At 41.5% G+C, this 20,140-nt stretch overlaps 4 protein-coding genes across 4 annotated transcripts; 3 read left to right on the top strand and 1 right to left on the bottom strand.

Moving 5' to 3' along the window:
• Window positions 1-444, bottom strand: CLUP02_09772 (uncharacterized protein; the record flags this gene model as incomplete). The annotated part of the gene is made up of 1 exon (XM_049288750.1): window positions 1-444. The coding sequence occupies one exon, from the start codon at window positions 442-444 to the stop codon at window positions 1-3; it is 444 nt and encodes a 147-aa protein (XP_049145894.1).
• Window positions 445-2,726: 2,282 nt separating this feature from the next.
• CLUP02_09771 (uncharacterized protein) lies at window positions 2,727-3,602 on the top strand (the record flags this gene model as incomplete). The annotated part of the gene is made up of 1 exon (XM_049288749.1): window positions 2,727-3,602. The coding sequence occupies one exon, from the start codon at window positions 2,727-2,729 to the stop codon at window positions 3,600-3,602; it is 876 nt and encodes a 291-aa protein (XP_049145893.1).
• A 1,006-nt stretch (window positions 3,603-4,608) lies between these two features.
• CLUP02_09770 (uncharacterized protein) lies at window positions 4,609-9,033 on the top strand (the record flags this gene model as incomplete). Its single annotated transcript, XM_049288748.1, has 7 exons — window positions 4,609-6,597; window positions 6,749-6,928; window positions 6,984-7,332; window positions 7,388-7,740; window positions 7,792-8,223; window positions 8,468-8,552; window positions 8,612-9,033. The coding sequence occupies 7 exons, from the start codon at window positions 4,609-4,611 to the stop codon at window positions 9,031-9,033; spliced, it is 3,810 nt and encodes a 1,269-aa protein (XP_049145892.1).
• Window positions 9,034-16,482: 7,449 nt separating this feature from the next.
• CLUP02_09769 (uncharacterized protein) lies at window positions 16,483-18,727 on the top strand (the record flags this gene model as incomplete). The annotated part of the gene is made up of 5 exons (XM_049288747.1): window positions 16,483-16,857; window positions 16,917-17,173; window positions 17,250-17,398; window positions 17,461-17,795; window positions 17,861-18,727. 5 exons carry the CDS (start codon window positions 16,483-16,485, stop codon window positions 18,725-18,727), a joined length of 1,983 nt encoding a protein of 660 aa, XP_049145891.1.
• Window positions 18,728-20,140: the final 1,413 nt, after the last annotated feature.

The following is a 20,140-nucleotide window of genomic DNA, read 5'->3' as shown; positions in this document are numbered from 1 at the left end:
TTAGTTCGCCGTCGGGCCGTTGTTTGCAGTGTACGCCGGGGGCATCGCATCCGACGCGTTGTGGGCATCCTTGCCGGTGCCTGCAATTCCGTCGTTGGCAACATATCCTCCGCTAAACCCGTATCCGTTCATGTCCCCCCCGCTGGGCGCCGGGACGGTCGTGTTGCCCGCCGTTGCCGCATCGGTGACCGGAACTCCGCCCACGTACTTCTTCATCCCCAACTCGTTTTGCGCCCGTCTCTTCCTGCTGCGGCTGCATTTAATAATGGCGAAAATAACGCCGGCAATGGTAAGGACGATAACGACAACAATGGCTGCGATTACGCCACCCCCGATTGCTCTGGCCTTGTTCCGCGCGTCGTTGTAGTCGTCGTCGAAGTTGCGCGCCGAAAGGAAATGGTGGATGGCGCTGTTGGCTGTTTCTGAGAGCTGGACAGCAGGCATTTTGTGGAGATTGGAGTTTATCTTGGTGGAAGGGTGATCTTGTTTGGTGGAAAGACGTGAGTTGTTGTTTTGGGTGTACGCAGATATTTGACGAGGCAAGGCAAATCGAATTCGGATGTTATTAGGAACCAGAAAAAAACTGGCGATTTATCTTGGATGCAGTCAGCTTATAGACTGGTTTTCCCGTAGCTTCGCGGCGAAGGGACCGCGGCGACTCGCTGCATTTATCCCATGATAGCGGGAGGATTCCGGGCGCAGTCGGCGCAAGAGTTCGCAGGGCTCGCAGGGCTGGACCGCCTGGTTGAGAAATTCTCATGTTTTTGAGACACCTGAGTGAGAGCCGGAGCTGCGCCGTCGGCCGTTAATCTTACCTGGAAGCATTGAACGAATGAGAAACGTGCTGGTAATGCCAATTACGTCGATGTGCCTAGGCGAAGTTGTGTTAGCGTGAGAATTATTGTCTTACAAGGGCGACTTAAAAATAAGCACTGCCTCGATGTTACACTTGCTGCCTAACGTGATGTTGCCTAGATCTTTCAATACAGATCTCACCTTGAGCAGGTGCCTGAGCACCTGGGTGAAGGTAAATGCAGCACGATCAAGTCCCTCGCCATGAAGAAACCAAGACTATCTGCCTGTGAAGAGCATTTAACTACCTTATCCCAGCACAGGCTTCAAGTGACTTGATACAGCGGCGGCGCAAGTAAATGTTGGCAGGGATAAGTCTGGCCGCCCACTTAAATGAGTGTAATTGTTACCCACATCACGATTCGCTTGCCATAACTTTAATTGCCGTATGCTCACAATGTGACATGCGCTTTGATGACTGGACAATATCTTCGGAGACCTGTAGAACTAGATGCTCACTCAATGTGGAGTAAATATCGTCTAGTTGACGGCGGATTGTTTATTGTCTTCGGCCCCGATTGCGCAAATTGTAACTCCGAAACCACGATCTCTCCTGCTCCTACTCCTCAAACCTCGGTAGTCCCGGGGCTCCGTTCATGACCTCCGGTTAGCCTTAGTCGATTTCCGACAGTATTGAATTCATAGTATTACTCAATCACTAAAATCCCGTTCTTTCAAGATTATTTCTCCTTTCTATATCAATCGAATGTTCTATATTTCTTTCAGCGTGGAACTGGGGGTCCTTCCCCTTTTGACAGGTTAACGTCAACCGTGTTTTTGTTGGAGTCTTGAGCATGGCTAGGTATCCCATCAACTACGGGACATCGACAGTGTAAAGACAGAAGCAAATGTTGAAGATCAAAATGAACAGGGGTTAAGCTTATCTTTACTCCGACTACATCCCTAAGTTAAAAAAACGAGTGGTAGAGGAAATTTGGGCCAAATTCGGAGATAATCTGCCTTCGCCATATTGATGGGGTAAAACTTGATCGTCTTCAGGACAGCACTTGAGCTTAGGTATGTGCTGCAGATACAGACTGTGAGTATACTACACCTATGATAAATTATCAGCGCCAGGCGGCCAATGTTCAAGGGTTCTAATTTCAACTCAGTGCAATTATTTAGCTAATCAATATCACCTTGGGCACCGGACGTCCATTGAACATTGCTAGAGACTTATGAAGAATATTGTTCGAACAGTAGGCACTTATTTTCCTGGCCAGTTATATCTTAAGATAAGTATGATGTGTTGATAAAAGCTATCCGTGTATCTACAGTGTACCTAAGTATCTTGAGGGTGAGTATCTACAGGCACAAATATCCTATCTTGAGTAAGGCAAGAACACGAGTGGATGTTCGAACAAAACCATTCCCGTCCTTGGGTATTCCGCTGGATTCTTTGTTATCCACCTCAACAATGTGACGTGATATCATCGCTCTTGTGCAAACGCAGCAGTATTCAGGTAATTGTGCCTTCCCGTTTCAAAGAGCTTGTGTTTTCAGGTAGGAGCTACCTAGCCAGTGAAAAATGAGGAAAGAGCAAGAAAGAATAGTTGCATTCCTTGTCTACGTTCTCTGTTCTCTCTCGTCTTCCTCTCTTCCAAGCATAACCAATCTCAGCTGTTTCGATCCTTCGCCAGAAGGTTCGCGGTCCTTATCACCGGAGGGCTGGAACAAAGTACGCTCATTCTTTGCGCCTGTACCTCATGAGATTTACTGACTCTGAAATCTCCAGTTGAAAATCAATCGATGAGCGTTTAATCGCTTGAATTGCTCACATACGACGACCTTGGACAGCAACCTGGCCGACTGAACCTCTACGAACGCACCTTCGGCAGCAAATTTCACCACCACACATTCGAGACTTCCACATCATGGCGAACCAATCAATCAGCGACGTGAAGGAGGGATCAGTGGTGCTGTCTATGGACATCATATTGCTCATCGTCGACCATCTAATCGCCGACGCCAAAGAAGCCGACAAAGGCATCGTCTGGTGGCTCGCCTACGTTCACGAAACACCTTCAAAAGTCGTCTTCCTTGAGGATTTCGTCGAGAACGGACGCGAGAAGGTCAACCTCAGAGGCCGCTTTCGCAGACTTCAGCTTCCCTCACAAATCAATCGCATGAGTCGGTCGCTGGTCCATCGAGAATTCCTTCGTCATCCGATGGGCAAGATCTATCGTACTTACGTCTCTGAACGACTTCCAATTGACGCTTGGGTTCTCCCTACTATTGATCGCTTCATTCTGCTCGTGGCAGACAAGGACGAGGCAAACATGCAACTGGCTGCACTCTCGCTTCGACAGTCTCTTCATCTACCTACGCCCCAGGCACCACCGCTTATTGACTGCATCCGTCGGATTCATCTTCCCCTTCGGCAAGAATTCGGTGCGGCCCTTACTGTCCTCGCAGCACTTCCGAGTCTCACTGAACTTGCCATTGTGGTTGGCCAGTGGCATGACATTCATACGAAGACCACCCCTGACCCAAGTCACAAGAAAGCCCTCAGACGCATCAATCATGCCGCTTTTCCTGAATTAGCTGAGTGGGAGGAGGAACACGCCGACGATCTTCAGACCTTGTGGTTGCCTTTTCAGAAGAGAGGCGTGCGCTTCTTCGGCAAGATGATTGAGCGCAGTGGCTATGTGATGGAGCTTACTCTCAAGAAGAATCGCCTGTATATGAGATTGTGCCACCCTTTCAAGCGCCCTCGAGTCTGCTCACACTGTAAGGCCATCCGAACATGACCTTATTGCTACCGAATATTCCTCATAACTGCGCAACCGAGAAACGAGACATGCCTGAGCGATGGAGAGATGGGAGTTGGCTTCCTCTCGTCGGACTCTGCCTTGAGTCATCGGCAGATGACGGCAGGCTAGTGGAATTAAGAGATCATGCAGGATGGAGATTAGTGAGATAGGGAGGGATAGCTCACTTGTGTTTTACGACTTCCATGGCGAGTCCGATGTTAGCGACCTGTAGTTCCATGAGTTTCACCCCGACTTGTTGAAAAATACAACGACCTCACATTCTACACATTAGTTCCCTTCGTTGTGCAAGATTTATCTCGGAACTTATGATAACCCTCTATTTCTGTATGGAACACTGCTTGGGAGGTCCAGCCGCCGCAAAAGCCATGGTGGCTGTGCCAAGAACAACAGAACCAACAGCGATGACACCCAACGGCACGTCATCCTGTATTCATAACTTTCGGGAATTTTGCCATTCGGAGCCGAACTCCGTCCTTGCGCATGATTCAATCACTACAGCGGGTAGTAATGGCCTTTGATTGGTCGTTTCAAACTCTTTTTTGGTGAGAATGAGATCGCATCGGCCGTATTGATGACGAGTTATGCAGGTCAAGAAGTGATAGCCTAGCTTGGGGGTACCAGTGAATACCTCACACCCAGAGCGCAAGCACGTCCAACGGCTTCCTGCATGCTCGCAGGAAATGGATCCTCATTCTACAGGCTGTTTTCCGGTCTCGCCGGTGGGACGGCTTTTCAGCTCATGGCATGCTGCACCTTGGCAGGGATTCATAGAAATCTGGTCAAGTGCAACTGTGCAACCAACAACGCCGTAAAGGACTGCAGTGACATTTCATTTATCCGCAGGTAAATGACGGGGGGTCTTATGGGTCACGGTCTCCTGGAGCATAGCAGATATCATATTTGATGGCGATGTCCCGCGTCATTTCGACGGTTGCGCTCCCGCACCTGTGCTCCAGGAAACCTGTCAGCATCTGACAACGAAATGACGACCAGTGACAGGAAAAGCCCCGTCCCTGAGGACACGTTTATCAACCACCACTCTAAGCACAACGGCAACGACAGCCCTAAAGACAACCAAGAGCAGAACAGAAGCTCGTCCTCTAGCGATAACACTACGAATCCTGGAGTTGCGACCCCAGTAGCACCAATTATCAGTGAAGAGATTCAGGTGTTCCTCGATGATGGCGGGGAAGAGAAGACCACAAGTCCCAGTGCGTATGCAGCTGCGGTCAAACCTGATGAAAGTCCAGAGCAAGGCGATCACGACTTGATAACAAAGGATATGCATCAATTTCTCGATGACCGAGACATGTGGGATGGTGATATGGAGCATGTCGGCACGAAGAAACTCGATGAAATGTTGCGCGGGCCTTGGAGGGACCACATCAACGCCAAAGGAGACTCTGATATGACAGCCCTACATATTGTTGCCCGAAATGGACTTACGGAAGCAGTTCGAGTGCTCATCAGCGCCGGCGCAGAGCAAGAGGTCCGAGACGAATCGGGTCACACTCCCCTCCACACAGCATGCTTGAGAAATCAGCCCGGCGTTGTCAAAGCTTTACTCGAGAATGGAGTCTCAATTAAGATCTTAACCGAGGCAGAGAACTCGACTCTTTCGCTCGCAGTTTTGAGCGGCGCGGAGGATATCGTGGAGCTTCTCTTGGAAAACGACAGATCGATACTCCAGTTCTCCGAGGAACACTCGCATCTGAATCCACTTCATCTCGCAGCTTACCACCGCAACCCTGAGATTGCAGAAATCCTGCTAGCCAATGGCGCTAAACTCAATATTGTTGACGAGTTTGAGAACACTCCTTTGATGGTAGCAACGGATAGGAAGGTGGAGTCCATCATGCGAATGCTGCTTTGCCCACGAACAGAAGATGAAGATTTGCAGCTTGATGTTCCCGACCAATACGGATTGACGCCACTCATGCTTGCTGCTAGTTTGGGATATGAGGTAGGAGTTCGAGTCTTGTTGGACTCCGGTGCTGACTTGGGAGCAATATGCATAAAGAGCTGGGACTCCCATGAAAGCAATATGCGCACTGCCTTGGATTATGCCATCTTACACCTCCAGGACAACATCGTGGAGCTAATTCTAGCCGAAGAATATCGATTCAGAGTCTCAAGAAAGGCCGCATTCGCAGCGCTGAAATTAATAATTGAATGGGGCACCCGGCATATGGTGAAATCAATCATTCACTATTACGCCTCTGAAGGCATGAACGCAACCTCGGTGTTTAAGGCGGAAATTGCCCGCTTTGATCCAAAAGGTCAGCTTTTCGAAGCTTTAATGTGGACAGCTGGCAGATCAGGCGTATACGATGTTGGCCGGAAACTCATCATGGAAAGACTAAAGCTTTTCCATCACCCGGTCGGAAACTGGAACACAGCTCAGTGGACTACGCTCGAATGGGCAGCTTATGCTGGACTGCCCTCTGTCTTCTGGCTTGAATGTGCAGCCTCACCGCGAGAGGAATCAACGCACCGGGCACTGGAAACCTCGAAATTTATCATCGACAAGATACAGGCTCAGATCGACCGAGAAGAAGATAGAGACGCTTCAACAGACCACCCAGCTCACTGTCAGCAAGGTATAAGAAATACCTTCAATGACATCTTTCTTGACCCACCCATCGGGCTGATGTGTACAGACGATCCTACTTTCACTCGTCCGACTCTCTGGCACAAACTCCCTCCGTATGCGAAGGAGCTTGACGTTGCCATCGTTCAGGTTTACAAGAATGTGAACCAATCTGGGATAATTCGGAGGTATCGACCGTTGACAAAAGCCATTTACAGCCATGGTCCGCAACGTATCATGCTCGAGATGATACAAGAAGTAAAAGGGATTCTCGGTGTGCACTCCTTTGGCAGGGAGACAGGACCATTGTATGATGTTCCACGACCAATCTACGTCGACAACGAGCCCAAGTTTACTTGGATTCACTTACCATCTACCAACGTCAGTACTCAGACATGCAAAAAGGTCGGATTATTGTACGTTTGAGAATATGGCTGATAGGCTTGACAATAGGTTCGATGGATGAATGTAAAGCCATCATATTGTCCCTCTTCAATTACTGCCCGTAAAGTCCTGACTAACGATCTGCTAGGACCTGCTCCAACGAATCATGTATGATATGGAAAGCGATGCAAGTCAATTCTATCAGGTGAAGTCGTTTTTCAGAGACAGCTGGGTTGAAGTGCCGGACAAGATATCTGCCTCGCGTATGATGAGGCCTCGCTTTGTGGAAACAGTCCAAGAGAACGAAACACCTGCATCGGCGGTTTATGTAAGCCAGAACTTTGCCTGTGTTGAAACGGCTGTGTTCTGACCCATTCTTGAAGATGCCGTATCTCTCCTACGCCACTCAATGTCGCGAAGAAGAAGGAGAGGAACCTTTTAGTCCGACTCCGGATGTCGAAGATGATCCAAAGAACGTTTTGCAGGCTCTGCGTGCGGAGAAATACAAGTATGAACAACTGCTGAGCACATACAAACCAGGAGTTATCCACGGCTCTTCCACCCTTGACGAATGGTATTACCATTTTGCATCTGATCAGGAAGCTTCCAAAGACCGAAAGGCACGCAACGAATCCCAGGTTGTCACTAAGGGCTTACCAGGCAAGATTGAGGACAAAGACTTTTGGCCACTAATCCGAGTTAACCAGCTATGGATTTGGACAATCGCAGATAGTATGTCCGGAGGCGCTCTCCTCATTTCTCACTACCTCAGCTGACACGTTCTCAGAGTGGCTGATTACAGCCTCTTCTCATCCAATGGATGGGAAGAAAAATGTGCTCTTGGAGGGCGTGGTTGACCATCTTACAAAGCAAACGGAATCCGGTGGTAGTCGCTCCCTGCCGGGATCAACGGCTGAAATGAGTCGGCTCATCATCGACTTCTGCATATCATCCTATGAGACTCTGCCAAAAGCCTCACGTAAGAGTTCATCCACTACCCTTGGAGTCAATGGTACCGCCGAGGAGCCTGCGCTTCAATCCCCGACTTGGCAGTTCGCGCCTAACCCTCAGTCCTCTGTGGAGTACCCGCCAGAGCTCTTGTCCATGCGTCAAATGTTTTCGAACTCCATCAACAAAATCGTACGTGAAGAATCACGTTGGGATCAATTGAATTGGCTAAAGGTTAATTAGGGTATCGACGAAGCAAATCTGTTCGCAAAGTTTAGCTCAGAAGCTGGCGAAATACTAGCCACAATGAACGACGAAAATGAAATCAAAGAATTTCAGGTTGCTCTCGGAATAAAGAAACCTGGCGTGGAGAGCTGTCAGGCGGTCATTGACGACAAATCAACTCGAACAGATACCGACAATGAGCTGGAAAGAAAGAGGCAAGCACGCATAAAGAACAATTTAGTTGCCATAAGAAAGGCAGAGGATCTATCCAGCCGTATCAAAGACATTCGGGACGAACTGAACATACTCAAAGCGGTCGCACAATACCAACGAGATGTTCAGCGGGAGATGCAAAAGCTTCCAGGCTCTCAAGAAGCTGGTCTTAGTGCCTCCCACGTTGTTAATGACATAAAGGAAATGGACAAGGTGGCAGACCGAATTCAGACTTCGGTAAGCATGTTTGCAAATCACTTGACTCTATCCTAATGTCCAAACTTGCAGGTCAACAACACTCTATCACTTCAGCAGACGACTGTATCGCTCGAGATGAGTATGGCAGCTAATGACCAGTCAAAATTGTCAATGAAGCAAGGAAAAACGTTGATGGTTTTTACCGTAGTTACAATCCTTTTTGTACGACACACCACCAGAGTCGAGCTTTTCTAATTACATGTACTAACGTGTTCCATTCCAGCTCCCGCTCTCATTTCTGACTTCCCTGTTCGCGATCGATGCGAACTCTTTCATGGAGGCACTAGGCTGGATTTTCGTCGTTATTTGTAAGAAAATCTATGTCAATGAATGTCTGCTAGATTTTTCTAATAGGGTGAGAACCTAGTCTCCGTCTCGATTGCCTTCTTCATTCCCCTGGCAGGCTATGCTATCTACTCCGATCAAGTTGTCCAACATTTGTCCGCGGCTTTCCGGAAGGCTATCCGAAATACGAGTGATAGTGAAAGTTCAAAGTCAGCTATCCCAAAGCGGAGTCTTCCCAGTTCTGAACAAATATCAAGATCGGGCCATGATGGTACGATTCTTGAGCTTCAATATCCCCCATTGCAACGAGAACCAAGCCTCATACGGAACTTCAGAAGACAGGAGTCTGGAGAGATTGGTAGTGACGGGAGTTCATCTTGGGGGCTACGGGGAGAGGACTCGTGGCCTTCAAACCAGGAAAGACGCGATCCTGACTTGTTGTCCCGGAGCTGGAAACGTAGCGAGGGCAAACACGTGGAATCACGGGGTCTGTACACTGTGTAGGTAAATGAGAATCTTTTGACGCCCTGTAACTAAGGTCGTTGGGGCTTTATTGTCAAGTGATCTCGAGTCATATTGAAAACGTATTTGAAGAGTCTAAACTCTCACAGAAGGATCTGCCTCAGTGTACTTGTCAGACGTCAGTCCAACATGTAGGCTGAGCTATAATAAAATAGTGTTTGTTTGTTTGTTTGTTTGTACTATTATATGCCGTGATATCCTCAAGTGAGGTAAAAGGCGACTATATTATATTAAAATTATAAGACCGTATACTGTGCCCCGTAGAGCTTATATAATACCCTCTTATAAGATAATATAATATATACTCTAAGATTAACCTTTTTATTTAAGTATAGCCCCTTATAATATTTTATAACTTAAGGTAAATATACTTAGCGAGGTTTAAATATTATATTAGTAATATAATAAACTAACTAAGTAATATTTTATATATTTATAAAAAGACCGTTATTATATTATAATAAGTATTATTACCCAAAGTAGAGAGTTTAGTTCTTTTAGTAAGTAAAAGGAGAGTAGTATAGTATAAAGTAATAAGATAAGGGGAGGAGGTATATAATATATATCGTATTATAAAATAATATAATATATTATATAGTAAGGTAAAGTGTTAATATAACGTAAATAAAAAGTAATATTACTATTAGTGCCGCTATATATAGATATAAGCTTCGCAGGGCTTACGGGGTATATAGCCTATTACGTATCTTAATTAAACGAGCCGTATTAATATACTCGCTTTATAAAATTAATATCTACTAGGGGAGCTAATAGCCGTATTAATAAACTTATTATAATAAGGGGGTTTAGTTTAAAAAGGTCTATTTTAAATAGTTAGTTAGGATACGAACTATATAATACGTTTTATTACGTCGGTCTATTAGTATAAGGGCTAAAGGGGGTACCCCGAGACCTCTACTATAGCTATATTATTTAGTAATAAATACGGGTTTAATATTACTATAACTAATTCCGCGCGCGCTAACCCGATTTTAATAAATATCGGTTTATTTTAAGTAGATATTAGTAAAGAACTAGGAGCTTTATAATAGTATAATATAAGTAAATTAGTTTTTACTAAGTTAATACCGGACGAAGTTAACTCGGGCGAACTATAGTATACCCCTACGCAAGACTAAATAGTAATAATAAATATAGTTAAGTACTTTCTCTTTTTTATATAAGTAATAGAGGTTAGTATTATTATAGTTATATAAGTAGTAGTATATAGCGTAGTCTTTATAGCCGGACTTAGTTAAAAAGAGCTAATAAAACTAGCGTTACGTAAGTAACTTTAGCTCGGGGCTCGCTACGCTATTAATAAATAAAGCGAGGGCCCTATAGGAGTTTAGTTAGTAATCTTCTTATGAGCCCCGAAGTATAATTAGCTATCTTTTTTAAGTATAATACTTAATATAAGTAGTAGTTAGGGGGTATATAAATAAGTTAAGGGGATTTATAATAATACTTTTTTTAGTTAACTAGTCCGCTATCTCGTTCCCTATAATACCCTTATAGCTAGGTATTTAGCGAGAGGTAACAGGGATTTTAGCGTTTTTAATAAGCTTTTTAAACTCGAGAATAGTATATTAGGAGGATAAGGGGGGGGTATTATTTAAGTACTTAATAATAGCCTAGTTATTTAAGTAGACCGTAATAGTTATAATAGACTTATTTTTGAGCCTTAGCGCTGCGCAAAGACTTATAATAACCCTTTTTATTTTAATATTAAAAACCTCGGCTTAGAAGAGGTAGTAGTACTTAAAATAAATTAGTTATAGTCCTTAGTAAATAGTATACCCAAAGCCCGTAGCCTCTAGAGTTATTTATAACTTATTTATATAAGTTATAATATACGTAATAAAGAGAGATTTATATTATTTATAATAGTTTTATATCTCTTTTATTTTAGTTACTTCTTAAGTATTACTAAAGTTATTTATAATTAAGAAGTTATAGGGTAGTAAGGCTAGTTATAGGGGACGTTTAACTTAATTAGTTACTTAGGTAAGCGTAGTTAAGTAAAAGGGGTTTTTATAGTTATATAGTAGTTTATAATTACGGATCCTCTAGGCTAGGGAATAAGAGTAGTTTAGTATAAAAAGCTTAATAATATAGTAATTTTTAAGGGAGTCTAAGAGAAGCTTTATTAATAAAGTACTTACCTCGCGTAATAGCGCTATAATTAATATAGTCCGCTATATTAAGAGGGAGCCCCTTAAAGTAATATTAATAGGGGTCTAGAGGGTTTTAATAACTAACTTTAGCCCGTATTAAACTTCTAATTAAGTACGTATCTCGGAGTTAACCCTAACTTTAAAAATAAGTTAGGTCGGGCCGGGGTACTATAACTTAGTATTATATAGGGCCTTAAGGATAACGATAGTATAGATTGCTTTATATATAGTAGCGGGGGGTATATTATTAAAGACTTTATTAAAACCTTTAATATAACTAGCTATAGACCTAGCTTTACTTTAGTAATTAGTAATATAGCTATAGAAAAGTAGCTTCTTATTAAAGGTAATGCTTAGTTATTTTATAATACCCTTTTCGTAAGGTCTAATCTTCTTATTATTATAATAAATAGGGGGGGGGGGGTAATATCTCCAGCCCTCGGTAAGGTCCGCTTTATAAAATAAAGGACTTCGGTCTTTTTAAAATTAAACTAAATAATATTATCCTTACCCTAAGTAATAGTATTATTTAGAATTTATTATACTTAGGAAGTAGTTTTAATAAGGTCCCTCTTAATACTTAGTATTATATAATTATTAATATAACTAAATTTAGAGGACTCTAGGCTAATTTAATAGATCTACTTAGTATATAATAAGAAGAGAATAAGTAAGATTAATAACCTTTATAATAGATTATAAAAGAGGGGGGATATAGGAGTTTAGCATTTTTTATAATAAACTAAAGCTCGGCGCGACTAGTTAAAGTACTATACTTAAATAATAATATTCTTAAGCTAACCCTATACCTAGAGCCGATTATATAGCTAGTTATATAGTATTAAGTCAAAAGCTCTTTTAATATCTATTATAATAATAATAATAACTAGCTTTTTATTAAAAGTAGCCTATATATTATAAGCTACTACCCTAGCTATATTCGTAGCTAATTACTTAAGTAGTGCCCCGGCTATTTATAAGTTAAGTACGCTTTAAGTAATAGTAATATAAGATATTCTCTTAGTTATAAGGCGCTCTAGCCCCTTCCTTAGGGTCGCTAGGAATAAGATTAAGCACTAGCCCTTATAAGTACGTATATCCTAGTTAGGCTTTAGTATTATTACTACTTTAGTATTTTATTAAGCCTTAAGGTAGTACTTAAGTACGAAATAGGCTTAGTAAAAGTAATAGACGTAGTTATTAATATGCGGTTAGTAAGCCCGTAATATTAAAACCGTAATATTATTTACGCTAAGGGTAGTATTTTTAATATTAAATACTATATCGTTTACTTCGTACTAATAAATAATAAGATCTTAAAGTAATAACTAACGAGGGCATATCGTAAGGTGAAGATATACGTCGTCCTTTATAGTTATACGCTCTAAGAGCTTTTTTTAGAGGAGTATTGCTTTTTTAGTAAGTTCGGTAACTATATTTTTATTATTTTATAAAGGAGGGGATTAGACCTAAGGCCTAGGCCGGTTCTAACTTATAATTCGGTATATATCCGAATCTTTTTTAAAAAAGGAGATTATTCTAGCTTATATAGCGGCCTTAGCCCTTTATATAGTACTATCGCGCTACTAATTAGCTATAGTTATAATAAGAGATTAGGGGTTAATTACGTATATTATTTTAAAGCGTTTATTAGCCTTAGTATACGATTCGTCTTACTATTTCGTCCCTCTACTCTTTATATAATACGGGGTAGAGGAGGAAGTATAAGTATACTAAAGTACGTTATTAAGGCTCTTTATAACTAAATCGAGGTTTTATATAATATCGTATATAATATATATTACTTAAGTTAGCTCTCTAACCCTCTTTATAAACTATAATATATTCTTTAATTTAATCCTTTACTTCTTTTTTTTAATTAATATATATTACCTAAGCTAGCGGAAAGGGGGATAGTCGTAATAAGGGTATTATAATCCGATTTAGTATATATATAGTTAGTAATCTAGGTCCGGGCTAGGGGGACGTTAAAAATAACTAAGTTGAGTATATTACCCGCTTTATAAATAGGGACCCTTATAGGGTTTAGTATAGTAAGGTAATAGCCGTTTATTTAGTTAGTAAAGTAGTTCCTAGGAGTATATAAGGGGGTCCCCGGTTATTAATTGATATAATAAAAATTTAAATCCCTCGTAATAAATAGTTTTTATAGGGGGGTTTAGTAATTAAGTATTATTAATATATATTTTTTATTAAGGGCGCGGTAAATATTAAAAATATAATACCCTAAGATACGTATTTTAAGTAAGTCTTAGTAAGGGAGCTTTATAATATCGAACGTTATTAAGTACAGGAGGGTCCGGCGGACGTATATAAGGACCTGGGGTTTATTAATAATCGTAGCTTGGTTTTAAATTAGCGAGTATAGGGCAAAGCTAAGGTAAGATTTAGTAATATTTTACGGTTTACTTATATTATATTATAGCTCTTATAGTAATAAAATATCCGCTTATTTAAATTTAATAATAATAAAAGTATAGTCGTACTTACGGCCGTTTTTTTATATATTAATTTATAGTACTTTAATTTTAATACGTATTAAATACGCTAGTTATAGATAGTTATAGAGCGCCTATACGAGGCGCTTTTATATTTACTTTTATTCTTTTTTTTTAAAGTAGGCTCTTCGTATTCTAAACTATTTTTAGGGGGGAGTTTAGAGCCTTATTTTTTAGAGGGGAGGTGGTTATTACTTTTTAAAATAGAATTTATAATACTATTTAACTTTATAATAGTTAAATAGGTTTATTCTCGTCCGCTTAAGTAGTTTTTAATATTATATATAGTTATATTAATAATTATAGACCCCTAAATAATATCCTTAGTAAGTCTCTCTATTTTAATATTTATAATCTTATTTTAAAGCTAAGTACTTAGGGACTTTATAAGGTCTAACTTAGGGATAGGGCTTAGGGAGAGGTTAAGTTTTATAACTTACGTATAGAGTTCTTTACTTACCTTATATAAGAGTTTTTTTTATTAAAAAGTTTAGTAAATAATAATACTATTTTTTTTAAGGGCGTATAGGGTAGCTCGTATAGTTATTTATATATAGCCCTTAGTAATTTACGTACTAAGGGACGATTATAATATAATTACTATTATATCCTAGCTTTTTATAATAATAGTAGCGTTAAGTTTTAGTATAGTTTTTAGAGCTATACTAATTTAAGTAAACTTAGTACTACTTAAAAAGGGGTCGGTAAGTAAGTAGCTAAGTTATTACTAATCTAAAAATATTAAAGGGCCTTTTTATTAGTTTTAAAAAGGATATAATATAAGTTATATAGGGGCCGTTCGTTAGGCTAGAGGTCTAGTAATAGAGGGGGGTTATTCCCATTATTACTTTAACCTCGTTTTAAATATACGTATTAAAGTTAAGGGGTTACTTATTAAGGCCAGGGATCTAAGTCTTAATATTTTTAATAATATAAATAAACTAAATCTCGGATCCTTTAATAATAATTATATTAAAAAGTTTAAATAGCTAAGTATAGCGACTAAGTATAGCTTATTATATTCCTAGGGTTTTTAAAATAAGTATATAACTAGTTAGAACCTTAGTTACTAAGCTAATATTTTTATTTTTAAATAAGTAGTTTTTAATAACTTTTTTATAAATAAACCGTACTTTTACTTAGTAACGGGGATTTTTAAAGTCGAGGTAAATAAAAATACGGGTATTAGGGGAGGGAAGTGCGTTTTTAGCTCCCTCTCGTAAGTTACTTATTATACTTAAAACTCGAGCTATAAGCCCCTAGGGCTAGTAACTAATAAGACGCTAGGTATAGTAACTAGAGCTTTAAAAGAGTGCTTTAGTAAAAGAGAGGCCTATTATAATTTTATAATCTAGCTTATATTAAAAAGTTCTAATAAGTAGTATTTAAGGTTTTTTAAAAAGAGCCTCGAGCTTAGTAATATAATAGTTTATAATAATAGTATATTTAGAGTTTTTTAGTAACTAAAAGGACTCTTAAATAGCTATAAGGGTAATATTTTTTATAAAATAGAGGCTAGATAAATAGGTCCTAATCTTACTAATAATCGTAATTTTATTAAAACGCGCTTTATAATTAAGGGGGGGTTAAGTTATTATTATTAATCTAAGCTAAGTCGTAGTAATAAATACGTTTAGCCTAGGTCTCGTAGTTAGAACCTTCGTAATTTTAAGGGTTATAAGTATTACTTTAATAAAGTCCGGAATATAGCGTTTTTTAATTAAGGACCGAAGTAGTATAGACTAAACGATCGTAATAAAGCCTAAGAGAGTACTAAAAGTATTTAAAAAGGGTAGTAATTATAATAGTATATAGTAGCCGTTACTTAAGCTAGTTATAGTTAGTATAGGAGAAAAAGGGGGGTAGAATAGGCCTTATTAAGGAGGTTAGTGTAGTAGAGTGGCCCGCACTAACAGTGCGTGCTAAGAAAAAGTATATAGGAGGAAGGTTATGATAAAATAGTGCGTTAAGACTGAGGACATTGAAGATTGTAAAAGTGTTGTGTATAGCTTAAATCAAGTACAGGACCATTTAGTCAAAGCATGTTGAAAACAAAGATGCGCGATTCCTACGATGCAGAAGTTGTCCATGATACGATGGACGTGATGAACGGACACCGCGGTGACCCCAAGACCCCCACACACTAGCTCCGCAGTTCAAGAGACGAGAGTTTACGGCAGGGCTAGAGTTCAGGCGTGAACGGCTGCAGATGACTGATGCGTTTGATTCGAGAGTAGGGACGAATAGAGCATGTACACAACGCCTTGCGAAAGGTGAGGAAGGACAAGTCTCGGAGTCTAGGTCTAGCTGACGAGCGGCTTCTTCTCCGCACAGACAGCAGTGAAAGCTATGGAGAAGAAGGAATTCAGAGAACACCGAACACCGGTCGCTTCCGGTCGCTGCTTGTATTTATTACTCACTGTGATATTCTAGTGTGACGGCCGCGGAGAGACGTCAATTCCGCCAGGAAGCTCGCCGGCCACGATTGGCTAAGGCCGTTGGCGCGTTGGAACAGAATGGATCGGACGAATCTCTGCCCATTTTGAGATGGTAGTCACAAAGCTAAGAATGAGACACTTCCCCTCATTCATGCCACCTGGTCACCTACTTGCTAGCGGCAGTCCCAAGCTTCATCAACCAGGACAGAATCTTAGGGGTAAGAATTTGCGTCTCACCACTCTTCTTATCTGACCAGGTGAAGTTTGTGTCAAGCTGACAAAGTCTACAGAGAAATCATGGCTGAAGTGTATGAAGAATACCCGCTCAAGGCGGATATACGTACAATGATGGCCGAGACACCTCTTCCGATCATCCCCGAGGGGATGATAGACCCTGCCAACATGACCGGAAGCACGACTACCAGCATCGCCCTCGATCTCTTCGGGAAACTCACATCAGCACTGAAGGCTAATGATGTGACTGCTCTGGAAGACTGCTTCTTCGCGGAGCAGGCATACTGGAAGGATCAGCTAGCACTAACGTATCATCTTCGAACATTCCAACAGGCGGGCGTCATTGCAAGCAGCCTACTAGAGACAAAGATTCTCCGAGGAGTAGCAGATATTGAGATTGACGGAGTTGCAAGTTTCGCGCCGGTCACTCCTACCCTCGTGAGTCTTTATTCGAGCCATTTCGTTGGAAGACGGACTGACTGACCCATGACGCGAAGCAATTCATCGACTGTAATTTCACATTCAGCACAGCGTGCCCTGCTGCTCACTGCCATGGCAAAGTTATTCTTCTACCCCACAAGCGCCAGAGTGAAAACAAGAAGATAGTGAGCTGGAAAATTTGGGTATTGAGCACCAGACTTGAGAACTTTGTCCACTATCCCGAAAATTTGAGTTTGTTGCGGGGTCCTGCAAAGCAGCTGGGCATTCTCAAACAGTTCAAAACCGATGTGATCATCATCGGTGGCGGCAACAGGTAAGCTCGAACGAAATATCGATTCCATCAACGAATTCACATTAGCTAACGAGTACGTGTACTTGAAATGATGTAGCGCAGTGACAGTCGCTGCTCGGCTGAAGGCTTTGGGTGTCGAGAGCGTCATGCTCGATCGGAACCCCACCCCGGGAGACAACTGGGCTCTTCGCTACCACGCAATGAAGTTCCATATTCCAACAGCGATATGCACCATGGCGTACCTAGGTAAGCGTTGAGTCCGAACTGCGGAGTATTCCAGTCATACTCACGTTAAGCAATCTGGTTAGAATACGCAAAAGAGCAGCAATTTCCACACTTCCTCACTAGAGAGGAACTTGCAAATCAGGTGAAGCGATACGTGGAAATATTCAATCTGAACATTCTCAACTCGACCAAGGTTATTTCGACAACATACAGCCAGGCTTCAAAACTCTACACAGTGACATTTTTGTCACCCACCGGTCAGCGTGTTGCGGTGGCCAGGCACATAGTTCAAGCAACAGGGATAGGATCGCAGAAGCCTCATATGCCGCCTATGGCTGATGCTGATCTTTATCGGGGTGTCAGTGTTCACTCTACTGCCTATCGTAACGCCAAAGACTTGAAGATGCTTGGTGTCAAGGTCAGTCAAATGCTTCGAATCGGACGGCGATAAATTACTTGATTGACCCGTATTTTCTCACCTAGTCTGCTCTGGTCATAGGCTCAGCAAACACCGCGTTTGACATTCTCGAGGATTGCTACGCTGCCGGTCTGGCGACCACAATGGTTGTTCGCTCCCCGACTTACATCTTCCCAGTCGCGTACGTGTGCGATCCTGCAGCGCATGGAAATTACGAGAAGCTTGGCGTGGAAGCAGATAAGGATTCCATGGCGATGCCCACTAACATCGACGCTCACATGGTGCGGGGACACTTCTCCCACCTTGCCTCTCAAGAGCCGGATCGCTATGCCGCCCTTGCCAAAGCCGGATTCCCCGTCTTAGACAGCCGCTCACCGGAATGCTGCTTGATGGTCAATTTGTTTGAAAAGGCTGGAGGACACTACCTCGATGTGGGCGGCACGGCGCTGATAGCCGAGGGTAAAGCAGGTGTCAAAGCCAATGTCGAGCCCGTCGCCTTCACTACCACTGGACTCAAATTCTCTGACGGTAGCACACTTGATGCGGATGCCGTGGTGTGGTGTACGGGATTTGCTGACCGAGACGCGCGTACGACGGCGGCAAACATACTGGGGGCCTCGACAACGAATGACATTAACAATCCGTCAAGAGGAGACCAAGACGGAAACAGCGGAACCCTTGGACCTCGAGAGATCGCCGCTCGACTTGATGCAACCTGGGGTGTCGATTCGGAAGGAGAGGTTCGGGGAGTGTGGAAACGGCAGTCCCGGCTTGACAACTACTGGGTTATGGGTGGTGATACGAGGCTTCAGCGATGGCATTCACGGACTTTGGCATTGCAGATCAAAGCTGAACTCGCAGGTATTCTGCCACCAGCCTATCGGGATACACCTATTCCCAAGCGCCGTTCAGGTGTTTCCAGTCGTCTCTAGTGGCCCATCTTGTTTATAGGCTCATTCTGTTCCTGTTGTCGCATGAAAAGGTTGCTATTGGAAAGTCACGTCCAAACTAAGGGCAGTCGAGATGAAACTCGAGAACACTTTCTTTGACCGAAGAGCTTTCTACGTTTATGTCGGATTGGAAGTCTAATTCGACCGCGGCATATAGCCGACTGCGCAGGGGCCAATTGGGGGCCCTATTTACGATTATCGTAGCTAGCCTAACCTATAGTTAAAACCTCCTTTTTCTACCTACTACGTAGATATTTATATAGTTTAATTAATCTCTTCGTTAACTACGGTTCGAACTAACTACTTTATAATAGGGATACTAATACTAATTAGTAATTAAATTCTATTATCGTAAATTAGTAAGGTATCTCGCTATATAAAAAAGACGACCTCTTAATACCGCACGGGATAGGAGATTTATATTAATTAACCTTACGGAAGTAAATAAAAAAGGGGGTAATTCTTAAATACCGTACGGAATTAAGTAATTGTAGCCTTTTACTACCTACGAGAGGTCGACGTTTACTATATTAAACTACGTTAATTAACGGAACTACTTAAGTAACTAGCCTTTTACCGTCGCCCCGAGTAGCTTTTTTATTAAACGATTTTTTTATAGCCGGCCCGCAATTAGAAATTAACTAGTTAAATTAATAAAAGTATAATATAAAAAAGCACCGCGCGATCGAAAAAGGGGATTTTTAAATATAAACATTTTTACTTAGTAACGAAGGTAACCTTATAGGAGTTATTAAGCTAAGAGATTTATAATATATAGGAAAGTTTATTATTACGAGGACCTTACGAGTACGACCTTAAGCCCGCGATTTAAATAACCTCCTCGTAGCTCCCTTAACTACCCCCTAGGTATTACTTAAGAATATAATATAAGGGACGGTTTAACGAGGGAGGAGGGAATTTAGAGGTCTTAATAATATCGAACTAAGAGTATTACGGATCTTAGAGATTAACTTAAAAAAAAAGTAGCTACTCTAAAATAGTCCTACGACCTCTCGCTAAAGTTACTATTAGCTTAAAAAAAAGCTAAAAAAAACGAGGATCTAAGGGGAAAAGAAAAGAATCCTCTAGAGGGCCGCTAAAGGGCTTCTTTTTTATACTAGCTCCCGGCGTAAGATTACTAATTTTAAAAAATTAACTAAGGAAGCTATTTAGAGATTATAGAGAGCACGAGGCTTAGGAGGCTAGAAGTATACGGGATAGTAAAAATCGGTAACTAATAAAGATCCCGAGACTAATCACTATATCTTCTTATAGTAATATAAACGTTTACCGCTACTATTATTAAAAAGAACTACTAAAACCTACCCTTTTTTATTAAATAAAAAAGAGGATCTTAGTAAGTACGATAGCTAGCAATCTAAAAGAGTAGTAATA

This window comes from Colletotrichum lupini, chromosome 5 (genome assembly GCF_023278565.1).
Source record: "Colletotrichum lupini chromosome 5, complete sequence".
NCBI classification, from domain to species: Eukaryota; Fungi; Ascomycota; class Sordariomycetes; order Glomerellales; family Glomerellaceae; genus Colletotrichum; species Colletotrichum lupini.
This window is presented reverse-complemented; position numbering and strand designations above follow the sequence as displayed.